General features: G+C 46.5%; 1 protein-coding gene across 2 annotated transcripts in view; it reads left to right on the forward strand.

Annotated features, from left to right (window-relative positions):
- Positions 1-7547, forward strand: part of CUNH18orf25 (chromosome unknown C18orf25 homolog) — an 83907-nt gene extending 76360 nt beyond the window's left edge. For both annotated transcript variants that reach the window (XM_045296130.1, XM_004702966.2), the window contains one exon: positions 3778-7547. In XM_045296130.1, the coding sequence (XP_045152065.1) occupies positions 3778-3967 (190 nt within the window). In that variant the 3' untranslated portion in view covers positions 3968-7547. The remainder of the gene's footprint in view (positions 1-3777) is intronic.
- The last annotated feature ends 8030 nt before the right edge of the window (positions 7548-15577 follow it).

Consider the following 15577-nt stretch of genomic DNA (forward strand, 5'->3'; position numbering starts at 1 on the left):
AAATCACTATGTTGAGTACCTTCTAATTTGCAGCAATTCTACAGGGCAGTGTACAATAGACTCATAGGACTATCAAGTCTTATTCCAGTGGTTCTCAACTTTCCTAATGCCGCAACCCTTTAATACAGTTCCTCATGTTGTGGTGACCCCAACCAAAAAATGATTTTCGTTGCTACTTCATAACTGTAATTTTGATGCTGCTATGAATCAGGCAACCCCTGTGAAAGGATCTTAAGACCCCCAAAGGCATTGGGACCCACAGGTTGAGAACCACTGTTGTAAAGAGTTACAGTGTCTGAGACTCACCAGGGCAGTTCTAATCTGTCTGTAAGGTCTTCTCATAGTGAGAGTCAGCACCGTGGCAGTGAGTTATTTGAGCTCCCTTTACCTAATCACTCCCGTCCAGCTTGAGTGTCAATGCACCCGATAGATTATAGTTATTACTGTTGTTGCAAGATTGCCTATGGAACAGTATTGTGCTCTGTGCTCTGTGCCCTTCGCCCTTCCCAGCACCTTCCTTTGGCCTTGATCATTTTGTGCTCACCTTCCACTTCCTGTGTCTTGCTCTTCCCGTCACCTGAGTGAGCACTTACCTACCGCTGAGTGCTTTGCCCTCCCTTCCCCTTCCACCCCTGCAATCCTTCAAAGGACGTTTCTGATGTGTGCACACTTTTTCCGGACCTTTTCATAGTAGTGGTCACTATGGACCGTGGGAACTTCGGCCTCCATGACCCAAAAAACAGTAGTGGTCACTACTATAAAAAGTCAAGAACATTTACAACATACAACACCTGCCCTTTGGTGATGGTTTCGTTTCACATATTAGAAGGTATCCAAGAGTAAAGAGCTTTATACTTTTAAAGAGTCAGTCTAGACCTTCGGCCTCTCCTGTTCTTGCCATGTTTTGCACACACACACACACCTCCCCCGCCCTCCAGTTTCACATGCACACATATCCATAAAGTGACAGTGTGAGTGGGGGAACGCATTCAATAGAACACGGGCTGGCCTGCAAAATCCTTGGCCTACTGCTTTGGGGTAATGTGACCCTGGGTTCAAAAAAAGTGCCCTCTTTTTCCTATCAGTAGAGCATGAGAGATTCCATGTCTGCCTCATCAGTCCATTGGAATCGTCCAGTAAGATAATGTGTGTGAGTATTCTCAATATACGTGATATTCCTGGCCACCAGGCATGACCCTGTATGTGTGCGTGTGGTGAAGAGCTCCTTTGGATGGCTTTCTCCTTGTCTTACAGGGTCATTCAGTCCAAGTGTTTACACTTGGACAGATTTGAATTAGAGCGTGGACTTTATATCCTTTATTTTAATTCTTCTCATTATCCTAATCTCTGAAAACATAGTCACATCTAAGTTAGTAACTACTTAACCATTTCTGAACAGATGGCGGGCCTAGAAATCTCTTCTTCAGCAGCTCTTTCAGTAAGGGAGTCGTTTTAGACTCATCTTCCTTAAAGAGCAAAATCTTCTTTCTAGAATTGTGAGGCACCTTGGAATAGTTTTGTAACTGAGTCTTCCCATTGTCCCCCTCTCATTCTTTTGAACTGGTGGCACAGGTAGCTAGAGTTCTCAAATGAGCCAACATCATCTTTTAGTTTGTTAGAATGCCTGAGACCCACTTGCCACTTCTCACGTGACCCACCCGGGGCCTGGCCATAACGTGTGAGAACAGTCCATAGCAGTGGTCACTTGAACTGTGTGTACATTTCATCTGGGTCCAAATGTACTAAGTGTGGGAGGCTCACAGTTCTATCCCTTGACTGTCAGTGTTTCTGCTATGGTTTTTCTAAGGAGCACCTGCTGGGATTTGAACACAAAGTAGTTCTGTCCCTCTGATCGAACCCTTATAAAGAGTGACAGATGAAGTTTAGACAGAGTACTTCAAGCACATCATTTTCATTGAATCTAATCAGAAGCAGTTCTGATGGAAGAGTCCAGCATTTCTGTTGTGACATTCAGCAGCAGAGAAGGATCCTTTATGCACGACCCATCTAACCGCCTTTACAAATATATAGTTATTGTTTTGAGGATATCCGCAGCAAGGCAAGCATCAATTCAAGGATCTTCATGGATATGTTAGTGACACTAATTGCCTTCTTCTTCTGACCCAGTCTTACCCCATTCACATAAACTCACAGCCATTGAGTTGATTCCAGTTCTCCATTGTATAGAGTAGAACTGCTCAGGACTGAAAATCTTTACGGGACCGGGACAGCCCCATCTTTCTCCCTTATTGTGAGGGGCTGGTGGATTTGAACCACAGACCTTGAGAGGGTTGGTTAGTAGCTCAATGCTTAGCCCACTGTGCCACTAGAACTCCTTAAAAGAGATTTTTAAAGAGTACAATGTTCAAGGCAGGCATCTTTACTAATTAAGATAGACTATTGTTGGGTTTTATGAAGACTTCAGACTTTTTGGTCTAAAAGGATCTCAGGGGAATAGTTCATTCAGCACCAGGGCTCCAAAAAGTCTGGAGGCCATAGGAATTTGAAATTCTGCACCATCACCCCCTCCTTTTGATGAGGAGTCTTCTAGAGCACTGTTCATCAAAATGTTCAACAGTAGTAAGTAGCCTGGCCCCAATTCTTCTAGACTTGTGGCAGAAGAGTCAGCGTTCCTGGAGGTGGTTAGCTACCCATCCGTGTCCCCGGCTGTTCCTGACTTCCCTCCTTCCTCTGTTGCTCTTGGAGTAAGGGCAATTGTTGGGCCTTGGACGGCCAGGTACAGAACTTAACATAAAAACAAGTGTCATCTGTTTCTCTTATGTTTCAGTTACTGGTCATATTAATTTGTCTCTGGAGTTTTATGTTGCCCTGTCTTGATGATCCTAGAATTTTGATGGAGCCAGACTAACATCATCTTGGCCATGGTCAGTCAGTGATTGAACTAGTAACATTTCAGGTGTTTCTTTTCCTTTTGAATGTTTGCTATTCCTACTGCTGCACCATAATGGAATTATCCTTGTAAATGGTTGATTAGTCCAAGGTTTGTGTACCTCCCTAGTGGCGTTGACCTATCTATTATTTGGCTGAAAATTGAGCAGTTCCAACCGTGAAAGGAGGAGACCAAGGACCCCACTCTTGGGGATTCTGTCAGTCTCTGACTACTAAGCTTGGTGTTTAAATGATTTTCCATTGTGTTGCACATTTGTCTCTTACTCTGCATGGGACCTTTTCACAGCATCCCCTTTCAGAGCAGTTGGCAGTGGTAGCAAGGCACCCGGAGTTCATTTTGAATGTTTGAATGTGAGGGCGATGGAGGCGGATGTGTACATGGTCTGAGAGTCCATTAAACTGATGGCTTGCTTCCGTGTGTTGTCCTTTTCTTCACTCTTCTTTCCTTCAGACAGATGACCACTCAAGTTGTGAGACCCCAATTGATACTCACCAAGTAGGATGTAGAACAGTGTCTTTGTGGACTGTTTGAAGCCAGCTGACCTTGGTCCTGAGCCCTCAGGCCCCATGGCTCATTCATTCTCTGAAGGTGTTTGGTTATGGCTAAGAAGTGTTCATAACTCACCAACCTCCCCACCCCACCACCCACACACCCTCCACCACATTCGTGGATATATTAGTAGCATCAGTAAATACACATGTAGAAACATCCCAATTCAGGAATTTTTGGCTAAGACCTTTAACCTGTTTTACATGGTTTGCTCTTTTTTTAGCAGGGAGGGGAGGAAAGGAGTTGATCAATACAGCGGAAGCCATGCGTTTCCTGTGGGGGATTCACTGTACTCTTGCTATTGCTCTCAATTGCAGGTGTGTGCATCCTCGAGGAGGCGTGATTCAGAGCGTGTCTTCATGGAAGCATGGCCCCGGCACACAGTATGTTAGCACCCGGCAAACACAGTCATGGACTGCCGTGGCTCCCCAGCAGACGTGGTCTTCCCCTGCAGAAGTTGTTGACCTGACCTTGGATGAGGACAGCAGGCGTAAATACCTACTGTAATAGGATGTCACTGTGTTTCTTCTGCACTGTTCCCTTCCTCCTCCACCTCTTGTGGCACAGAGCTTATTGTCATAGCTTCAGCCTCAGAAGCTGTTTGTGGCATTTGTAGAATTGAAACTCATGGAAAATTATGACACACACACCCCCCCTTTTTTTTTTTTGGTAATTAAAAGAAGTCGCTTAGGAAAATAACTTATCAACAGAGAAAAGTATTTCTTTCATTATGAAGATAAAAACGATGAGCATTTATTAGACAATTTATTTTACTTGGTGACTTTTGATCTTAGGCAATTCTACCATTCTTCTAGAATATTTTAATTACCAGGTAAAAGGAATTTCAGTTTTTAAATCTTGTATTTATTTTTCTTTGTGATGTAACTAATGTCTAGACTTGACCACTATTAGCTCTTCATCCATTGGCACTCCCATCTTCGGACATTTGAACCAGGGCCTCACTGGCACCTACTAGGGCATGTAATTAAAAAACTTGTCCTTGAGCATAGAAGACAGAAATAGATCCTTTTCTTTTAGCATAAGTCTTCTGCCTTCTTACCTGACTTTGCTCCTGGTTGATGTCCTACAATACAAATAATTGACATGCCCATTTGTGTTTATAAATACTAGTGAGGTGACTTTACTTACGAGCAAGGTCTCTTCTTTGCAATAATTTGTAACTCTTTGGATCCTGCCTCCTTGTGGCAGAGGCCTTTCAGAGAGAGAGACCCACAGACCCACTACAGGTGTTCTGGGCACTTGAAGGGAGCAGGCAAGGACCCTCTGCCATTGCTGCTTTCACTCTGGGGGTGTGTGCCCACAGGGAGCTCCTAAGCCCAAGGTGGCCTCATGCTTCATCTGGCTGTTTTTCTCCTCTACCTTCCAAAAGTGGAAAAATAAAAGAGTATATCATAGGAAGTCTGATGTAAAGCCCATTAACGGCACCCTAGGTTTTCCAGTGTCTAACAAAGGCTAGTGGGGGCTTCAGGGAACCCAGGAAATGGCAGCATCTGAGCTGTGTGGCATGAGTCATCCCATTCTTCCTACCACGCGCTGTTGTTTAGTCAATGATTTCCAGAGCAATACCTGCGGTAGAACACTGTGTCTGTGCACAGGGGAATGAAGTCAGATTGCCCGGCAAGACCTCACCCATGGTTTGTCAGTTTACTCGCAGTGTTTTCCCAGTTTATAACGCTTGCCCTTTGCCTCTTTGCAAATGCCTTGGTATCTCTTGCATATCTCGAGAGCACAAGGACTAGTTTTCATGTTTCATTTGGTGAACAACATTTACCAAGTGTCTGACCTGCTGCAGGCGGCCCTCTTTGGGGCGGGGGATGTGGGGCCGCCAAGCTGGATAAGACACATCCTGCATGCGCATGCGTCAGAGTCTGCCTGGCCTTTTTTTTCTGTTTGCTGTCCCTTGGTTTCACTCCACTGGATGTGTCTCACTCAGCATGTGGTTTTTGATCTTCGGATAGCATCTGGCCTCTGTGTTCTTCATCAGCTTTTCTTATTTCTGCTCCACTTTCCATTTGTAGATCAGGCTTTTTAAAGACCATGGATCTCATGTACATGAACACCTCTTATAACAGTCTTTTCACTTGGCCATGATTCTCAATGGAAACCAAAGATCCAGAGGCCAGAACGACACAAGACCATCTACAAATTCACTACTGGTGTGCCCTTGGGCCTTCACATTTTACTTTAGGGTTAATTTATTGATTTTACTGTTAGACTTTGTGGGGTTGTTGTTGGTTTTTTGTTTTGTTTTGTTTTGTTTTTTACTTGAATTAAAATACTAGACCAAGCAGAAATGTACACTTTCTGGTCTGGGGTTTCCAGGAAAATCATTGGGAGGAGAGTAAGGATAGATGATATGACTTGAAGGTTTTGCAGTTTTCAGTTTCCCCCAGTATTGGGCCGAGCCCCCCTATAAAGCTGTTTGTGCGTACCAGTTCCTGTGTCAACAGTGTGTTTTCTCCAGGTCCACGCAGCGGGACAGACTCCCTTTGGCCCCCATAGTCCTCCTTTTCTCCAGAGAACCATGTCCGTGGTCGGCTGCGGCAGACGGGGGTGCTGCGTCTTTGGTTTTTGCTTTCACATCAGGCTCCGTTTCTCCCTCACCTCTTCCTGGCCCGACTACTGAGTTTGATGACCAGAACACAGAGATTTAGAAATTCAGTTCTCAAAGCAGGGAGGAAGGGAGGTTTTAGAGACAGCCTGCCAGCTCTTTCCCATCCTGGGTTGGGACTTTCCTGACCAGCAGAGACGCTCAGCTTCACCACTTCCATTGCTAGATCCAGAAGAATGGGCCTATGGTTTCTGGAAGTGTATGCATGATAAAATTATGTGGTAACCAATCCTGTGATGTGTGAAATTTTCTTCTGAAGGGATTTCAGGTTTTCATGGTCACAGTTTTGCATCTGGTATAGTGTACGTGATGCTTTTCCCCCAGTGTTGTCATAGGCCAGTGTCCTTCAGGGTTTGCTGGGAGGGTGGACCTGGGCCGTAGGTGGGATCATGCCACAGATTTGGTTCCATCTCCGCTCCAGCTGGAACCACAGAGCAGTAACCTAACAACTGTGTCACACAAGGGCCTGGCTTGTCACTACTGCTTTCACATCGTCATCTCCTCACTTGCGAGGGAAGAGGCCAGACTGAGAAAATGTCATACTCTCATAATCAAGCATTTCACAAGTTCTTCTTTTATTGCCACAATTGTGAATACAAACCGTCTGATTTGCTAAAGTTAGTCAGTTGTCCTTACTTTAAGCAGGCTAGCAGCCTAGGTAAGTTCAAAATGAATTTGTTGCCTGCTTTTTGTACTATTTCACAAGGTTTTTGAGAGGAAAAAGAAAAAACCAAAACCAAGGACGCAGTTTTGTCTTTGAGCTTTCCTTTTGTTTGTTTGCTTTTCCAGGCAAAGAGCCTGTAAGCCCTGTTTTCCAGTGCGTGTGATGTGACTTCCATGTATATAAAATGACGTGCCCTACCCACCTCCTCAGATTGTGCACTGTTTGTTTAAAATGACCCTGTATTTTAGTCCATTGCCATTGTATTGTTTTCATTTTATTTAAAACACTATGTATTTCTCATTCTTTTAACAACTTTTAAAGGGTAGTGATCTTAAAAAGGAAAAAAAAAATCACTGGATGACTAGGAAATATTTTTGTTGTTTTATTTTTTAAAGAGTACAAAGGTCCCCAAAGCCTTGTGCTCCTCTGACAGGGAGACATGCCAGCCCTGGTGTGGCAGCAGGCCTCGAGGTGGCGGGAACAAGGGCTCGGGACGGGGCGCAGTGAGGACAAAGCGTTGCCCAGAAGTAACGTCATGAAATGCGCAGCTTGGGTTTTTAAAAAGGAAAAAAAACCCAACCAGTTCTTTACATTCATTATTTGGATTTCTGTTTCCATTTAGTATTTAATGGTCTTTGGAGAAAAAAAATAATAAAACAGAGTGTTATATATATATTTTTTGGTGCAAGATAAGAATTTCTGTTTTTTGAAATAAGTCTGTAGCATAAAGGTTAAACTATTTTAAGACAAAATAAAATAGAGTGTATTTAAACAATGACACTTTCTGAGGACTGCTTGCTTTTCTTCCCTGACCTGCCACCTGCTTCTGCTCGTTCGATGGTGCCTGAAACCCTCCCGAGCTATCTTGTGTAGGTGAAGGTGGATTAGGACTTTTATCTCGTGGAGAATACACACGGCAGAACTATGCTGCCACAGCCATTTCTACCTGTACAATTTGCCCTTTGGAAACCACTGTATTCCAAAGTTTTTACTTGGGAAAAATATGTATTTATAATACTAAGGAAGGCAGCACCAACAACAGAATGGTGTTGCATCAGACCCATTTAAAGAGTGTACTTACATCGCTGCCATTTCGAAAGTTCTACATAGATTCGATTTGACTCAAGTGTCCCTGTGGAAACATCTACTGGTCGTAGGCTCTGGTTTCATATTGTGGGGAGTGAGGGTGGGCCTAGGGACTACTGCTGTATAAGGCATTCTCTGCACGCGGTGCTCTTGGCCTTGCCCCGTACAGTTCAGCACCATTGATTCTATTCTTGGGGTTCTGCAGCCATTCCCATCGTTTCTAGTGCTTCCTCCCTCATACACACTAACTCACCATTTCCCGCCTCACCCTTCCAGCTGGTGTCAGTCGGTCCGTACTGATGGTTCTAAAAGAGCTTGTTGCTCACGGCAGACATTCTTGACTAGGGGGTCCCAGGGGCAGTTGGGTGATGGAGGGGTGAGTTAAAGAGACATCAGACAAGAGAAAGCATGGAAGGGCTCACCTCTTCATAAAGACCAGAATGAGACCTTACTTTACAGACTCACAGACTCTGGCAAGGAAGCCACAGCAAGCATATGTGTGACAGGAAGGGGTTGCACTAGAGGCATACGTGTGATAGGATGGCACATACCTAACAGGATGGGCGGGCTCTAGAGCCTAACCTTGGTCATCTCTGAGCTGGCTTGACGTTAGGGTGTCTTTGAGCTCTTCTCCAGGGGAACAGTGTATGATCCTGATCAGAAGGGAGTGGGCCCTAATTAGGGTGGGGCAGACAGCAGGGTCTGGTTGCTTTTGATTGCAGGCAACCTTCAGGGCACGTAGCCTTCAAGCAGTTGACCTTCAAGCATACTGTAAGAGACCATGTGTTTGCAAACCACCTTAAATTTGGCATTATTATGGGGGACATTCTTAGGAAAAACTTTTACTTAGGAGAATGTGAGTGGGATGCATCTCCAACCCAAGAAGGCTTCCCTTCATGGGAGCCTGGCCTCCCAGACTCCTTAACATATGAATGTTGAGAGTTTGTCTGCACACACTCTTCCCAGTTCTGTTTCTCACACTATACTAGTTATAGTAAGGTATTGTTAAAATAACCTCAGGGGACCTTAAAGATCATCTCAGGGCAAATGTGGTGAAGAAAGTTGACGGTGCCAGGCTATCAAAAGATATAGCGTCTCTAGACTTAAAGGCTTGAAGGTAAACAAGCAGCCGTCCAGCTCCGAAGCAACAAAGCCCACGTGGAAGAAGCACATCAGCCTGGGTGATCATGAGGTGTCAGTGGAATCAGGATCAGGCATCAAAGACCCAAAACAAAACAAACAAAGCTTATCAATGGGAATGAGAGGGAGAACAGAGTGGAGACCCAAAGCCCATCAGTAGTCAATTGGACACCCCCTGTCAGAACGTCCACAGGAAGAGAAGAGCCAGCCAGGGTGCAGTAGAGCACCAATGAAACACACAACCTTCCTCTGGTTCTTTAATACTTCCTCCCACTCACCCCCACTACCACGACCCCACTTCTGTCTTACAAATCTGACTACACCAGAACATATATACTGGTACAAATAAGAACTTGAAACAGAGAATCCAGAGCAGATAAACCCCTCAGGACCAATAGGGAGCACTGATACGTGGGGGGTGGGGGGTGGGGCATATGGGAGAACTGATCACAATAATCGACCTATGTATGGCTCCCATCCCAGTGGGATGGACAGCAGAAAAGTGGGTGAAATGAGACAGCAGTCAGTGTAAGACATGGAAATATATATATATAAATTATCAAGGGGGCATGGGGGAGGGAGAGGGTTGGAAAATGAGATGATGCCAGGGGCTCAAGTAGAAAGAAAATTTTGGAGATGATGAGAACATATGTGCCGATGTGTTTGACCCAATGGATATATATATGGATTGTGATAAGAGCTTTAAGAGCCCCCAATAAAATAAAGATCATCCCAGGGCAATAGTTTCAGGCGTTCATCCTGCTTCTGCAGCTCCAGAAAGTGTGGAGTAAGAACTAGAAGCTATGACAAAGGAGGCAATTGTTCACGAAGGCCGTTAGCCACCCACTCCCCATCCTTTTCATCCAGGTTTTCCTTCTTGGCTGCTACTCTTGCCAGCTTTTAAGACCCCAAGCACTAAAGAACATGGTAGGAAGTAGAATAGGAGCCCCGGACATGCCATCAGACCATTTAAGAAGTGATTATGTTCTATTAGCACTTGTTACAAGATGCCTGGTTTTTCTCAGCAGCCAGTGTAGCCCCCAAAGTCCTGCTCCCAAAATGTTTCCCAAGTGGCCTGTGGGTTACAGTGTTTCAGATGGGTGAGGGGAAAAGTAATATGCATTTGCCCTCACAGAGCTTCCCCTCCCTCCCTCCCCAGCCAGACCAGGTTAGGGACAGTTGCTCTTGGGAAGGAAAGGCCAGTCACATCCCAGAAAGGACAGTGGTGTGAGACCACACAGCTCCATGCCCTCGGCTTGCAATTGAACACCAAAGCAAATGGAGGTTGGGCCAAAAATGGCCTTAGAGAACCTTTCCGTAGATTTGGTTCTCTCTCGGGAGTTATTTGCCTATTCAAATGATAGTAACCAGCTGCCTTAAGATCATTTCAGGACTTGTAATTTGTCTGCTTGTAAACGAGAAGGAGCAACTCGCCAGAGCTGTCTTTGTTAAGACAGCAATGCCCTGCATGTCTTAATTTTCTGCAAGACATTGACTGCCAAGGCCAGGAGGTCCACCAGTAATGCAGGTAGCAAGTAGGTCATGGTCTTTGGTGGTGGGTTTTAAACAATTCCTTTAACACCACCTGCGTCGGCGACATAGACATAAGATTCTCCTGGGGCCTGGAACAGGGTCCCCCGGAACCTGCCTCTATGAACTCATGCCCCCTGAGTGTTGCCTTAGCGCTCAAGGCCTGGGAGGTACTGGATTTTGTAGCCAGCCTTCACCCCACTGAGGTTTCTTTCTCCTCCTCTTTGCAGGCTTTTGCCCTGCCTTTGTTACCGGTGGATTTCTGCAGTAGATACTAGCCATTTATAACTGTAGTCCAAACAAAACAAAGTCACTGGGAAACCTTGCTCGACTCTATACATTTGCCTATCTCGTCGCCAACTTTACAGTTACACCAAGGGGCTCTCTCTCGGCCTTGGGACCATGCTAAGTGATCTGGGAAGGAGGGCGCCTCCTGAGTCAGCGGTGGGTATGATGGAGGGTATGAGTTTCCTTCCTCACCTCCACGCATGAGAGCACGGATTGGCGGGTTAGAACCTCCTGGGCTACAGCAGAGAAGCCCCTGGTGGCAGAGTGGGTTATGCATTGTTGGACCGCTAACCACAAGGTCAGCAGTTCAAAACCACCAGGCGCTCCCTGGGAGAAACATGAGGCTTTACTCTTCTGTAAAGAGTAACAGCCTCAGAAACTCATAGGGGCAGTTCTACCCTGTCAGAATTGACTCTGGCAGTGAAGTCTTTGGGGTTTTTTATGGGGGGGGGCGGGGGGGCTGGAAGGAGCTTCCTGGAGACCAAAAAGAGACTGTAGTAGGTGATGGGAGGAGCAATGAGCTCAGGAATAGCCCCCTGTGGTGACCAGGGCAGTCTAGAGATGCCTCAGGGCCAACATTCACTGGGCAGTCACTGGCATGGCTGTTGGTTCAGGTCAGCATTGTCACTTTGCTGTGGCCTCCTTGTAAGGTGGACCTGCTTCCGGCCCTTACACCACTCCTTTCTGCCAGGCCTTGAGATCCCACTGTGTGTGGGGATGTGAGTTACGTCAGCGTCAGCGGGGAAGGCTGAGCCTGGACAGGAGGCAGAGTGGCAACCAGGAGGGTCACCTGCTTAAAGATCTGGCCTGCCTGTGGGGACACCTCCTTGGTTATAAGGAACATATGCCACTCTGGCTTTGTATTTTTTTTGTGAGAGCTTTGGGTACGAGCCTTTTCCTTCATGCCCTGGACACTGACCCTTGAGACAGAGGCGTTAGGGCTGGTCCCTGCTGATGCGTGAAGGGGAAGTGTTGCCTCTGTGAAGCCTTCCTTGGGGGTTGGTGGTGAAAACAGGCAGCCTGAAGTCGAATGACCTTGCCAGCCTGAGGGGCTCAGACCAGAGTGGGAATAGGAGACCCCGGTCTACTGTGAGACCGCAGACAGTTGAGACTCTAAGGGGTTTGCTGTCTGTACCTGTGAAATGAAGCACCTGGATTCCTGAGGCAGGAGACCAGGATATACTGTTCTCTGGGGGTAATTTGCTATTCTGCTGAGCCACCGGGCCATTCCAGCAGGTTCTCTTGATAGCATGGAGTAGATTCCGACTCCTAGCCACCCTGTAGGATAGGGTAGAACTACCCCTGTAAGGTTTTGAGAGTTACAGGAGTAGAAAGCCCCGTCCTCCCTCGGAGCGGCTGGTGGTTTTGAACTGCCGACTTTGAGGTAAGCAGCCCAACATAAAACCACGATGCCACCAGGCCTCCTTAGGAGAGCTCAAAACTGAGAGACTACGATTTGCATGGTGTCCCTTACACTTTTTGGAAGGGGATAGATTTTTAACACTCAACCTGGGATTTCTACAAGGGTGCGTATTGTCAAAATTATGAAAGAATTTTTGTCTCAAAACTTGCCCGTGAAGCGTGGAAGCATACAAATGAGAGTCCTGATTTTTGTTGATCGGTAGGCTTGACAACAGAATGAAAGACAACCAATCCAGGTTTACACAGTTAGATTTGAGCAAACAAAATATTAACCCACCACCACCTAGGACTCAAATGAGGACATTGTAGCTTTAAAAGGGAAAAAAAAATCCTCTTTTCTCCTTCATTCATTCTTTCCTTTACTTCTGGCCTGTGAGAAAATGACGAGTCTTCCCAAGACGGTCCGCGTCCACGGGCTCCCCTCTCTTTCGGGCAGGTGGCCGCAGTGTGTTTGTCCATAAAGCCAAGGACCACAGAGCAGGGGCCCGAGTGTATGTCCCAGGACAGGCACTGGAGTGGCCGGTGGCAGACTTTTTGGTAGAGAGATTTTCTGCCTTTTGTTAAAAGACCCTGAAGGTACAGAGGGCACTAAACAGGGCAAGATGTTCAAGCTCACTAGTGATTGAAATACAAACATCACTACAGGGTGCCTTTTCCGGGGGTGAGGGTGGGGGCAGGATGAGGGAGGGGGTGCAGTGGAGTTCAATAAGGAGGCAGCTTGGATGTTTGTGGAAGCACAATTTGCCCTGCCAATTCTGGAAAAATCGTGGCGTTCCCTAGAAAACCTGAATGTTAGTATACTCACAGCTCATCCAATATCAGTACTTGGTATGATATTTTTCTTTGGACAGTGGTTTTAAAAAGTATGGTTTGCAGCCAATCTAGGGAAATCATGAAATCCCTGCAGTTCTGTAAACCTGCTTTAAAAAAGGTGGTGGTGGGGTGGGGGATGACAACATTTTGAAAATAGAGTTTTGTTTCACGAAACTGTTCTATTTTGGTAGACTTGTATAGGTGTGCATGGGTCAAGATGTAAAATACAACCTTTTCCTTTTCACTCTGGAATTATTCCAGAAACTGTGGACAGCCACAGTTCTAGGGAAACTAGCTTATGTGGTTACCAGCAGTCCCCATTTTTGGCTATGTCCACAGAATGCCCGTCCAGAGGATGAGTAAGGGATGGATTCCTACTAAGCCGTCAAGGCCATGCTGAACCCCCGTAGAAGTCCAAGATCTCCAGCCGCAATGCTCCCTGCGAGTGTGCCGGGCTAGGGGTCGGGCTGCCCCGCACAGGTCAGCAGTGGAAACCACGAGCTCTTCTCCAGGGGAAGATGGGGCTTTCTACCCCATGGAAGAGTCAGTCTCAGAAACGCACAGGGGCAGGTCTACGCCGTCCTATAGGGTCTCTCCGAGTAGCAGTCCACTCGATGGCAGGGAGATCTATTACATCCGTACGGATAAATCAGAAGGCAGAGTGGAGGAGAAGCAAGCTGCCGATTACATACACGATGCCATTGTCTGACATTTCAGAACATAGAGCAGTATGATGTGTTGATGAGTATAAACTGCATGGGAATGATGCACCCAAATTCAGGGCCATAGAAACTTCTGAAGAGGCGCCTGGGAAAAAGAGGACACAGGTGATTTCCACTATTGGTGACAAAATAAAAATGTCTGAAGTGGGAGAGTAAGGACAGGGATGTTTGTTACTCTTTTTTATGTCGTTAGCGTTTGATAATAAAATTAAAACCATTTCCCTGTTCCAAGTAGAGAGAATCAATGCCTCCCTTAAGACTTCCCATATGGGTGGGTGGGAATGAATAAATCTGAATTGCATTCTTCTTGGTTGCCCACAAAACTGGTTTTCCAGAAAAGACGAGCCACAGTTAAATTGCCCGGGAGGTGAAGAGTGCTGCGGATGCTCCGATTTTACTCTAAAAGGCCTTCGGACAGCAAGCACCTTTTCACCTTGGGAGGCAGTGAACAGGCCCGAGGAGCAGCTCAGAACCATGGGAGTTTCTTTCATGCTTGAAGGCCCAGGATACGGCTCTCTGCGCCCTGGGAGCTGAGCTGGAGAATCGGTTTGCCTTAGCGTGCACTTAGATTTGCTTCTCCGGAGTCTTTGGGGCTTGTTGGTTTATGAATGATGTCCTCCCTTCTCCCTCCCTCCTTCCCTCCCCATTTCTGTGCAGGATTCCCAAGTGAGGAGGGAGGCACCACAGGAATGAGAGCTGCCTCATTCCGTCCCCTCCACTGCTCCTGGTGTCTGCGACAGGATTGGTGGGCGTGCCTGCCTATTGCAGTGTTTCCAGGAAAAACAGTGTTGAGAAACCTCCCTTTTTTTATTTCCATAGGAATCCCATGCTGAGTAACATTTTGTTTCCTTCATTGTAAATGGATTCAGCCATTTCATAAATACTGCCTGAACTTGTCTCAGAGACAGTTAAAGTAGCAACCATGAGAGACCTCTCTCCTGCCTCCTCAGTGCTCACACCTGATGTCGTCTCTCTGTGCCCTTTCCTTTTCTTGGAACCGGACCACCCAGACAGACACGTGACCAGAGTATCCTACTCCTCTGGCTGACCCGATTGGCTCAGAGTTGGTCACGTATCTTAAATCTAGCCAGACAAGGCCTCCCTAGGGCAGAGCTATGGCAGGAAACATTGTGTCTTTCTCCAGGGCTTGCCAAACTACAAAACGTCTCCGAGTCTGAGGGGTGATGTCCAAGGTACCTCCTGCATGGCAAGAACCACAGACAGACAGAATACTAGGGCCTGCTTTGCCTGGAGCCACACAGACTCCTGAAATTTCTACTCAAATGGACATCCTGAAGTGTTTCTTAGCCAGATTCTCCTTGAAGAGTCTAAAGCCACTCCAACATGCAGTTGATAGTTCTGGCTTTTAAGGGGGGGGTGTTTGCCTTCCCTTTTGACGCCCCCCACACACACACACACACCGCCCCCAAAAAAAGGTGAAAGTGAGAACTGTTCATCGGTTTATGGCAACACATCCACACATCTTCTTAAAGAAGTGTCGCACCAAGGAAATGGTTGTCATGGCTCCTATTTCCTGAATACTGACTGGGCCCTGCGGTAAGTGTGTTACATGCTTGACTCAGCACTGGACTGATAAGCTTGATGATGCACGAGAAAGGTCCGGCAGTGTGAAGGACTTCATCCTGCTTAGACTAACCATACATGTCCCCAGAAGCAGCTGCCTCAGAAATCAGACAGGATAGCACTGGGCAAATCTGCTGCAAGAGACTTCTGTCAGGTTCTCAAGAACGAAGATGTCACTTTGTTGACAGGCCACGGCCCTTTGCTTTGCCTCTTGAAGCATGAGGCACCCGGAGAAG

Source organism: Echinops telfairi, unplaced genomic scaffold (assembly GCF_000313985.2).
Source record: "Echinops telfairi isolate 266 unplaced genomic scaffold, ASM31398v2 ScPeMD7_7400;HRSCAF=8409, whole genome shotgun sequence".
NCBI classification, from domain to species: domain Eukaryota; kingdom Metazoa; phylum Chordata; class Mammalia; order Afrosoricida; family Tenrecidae; genus Echinops; species Echinops telfairi.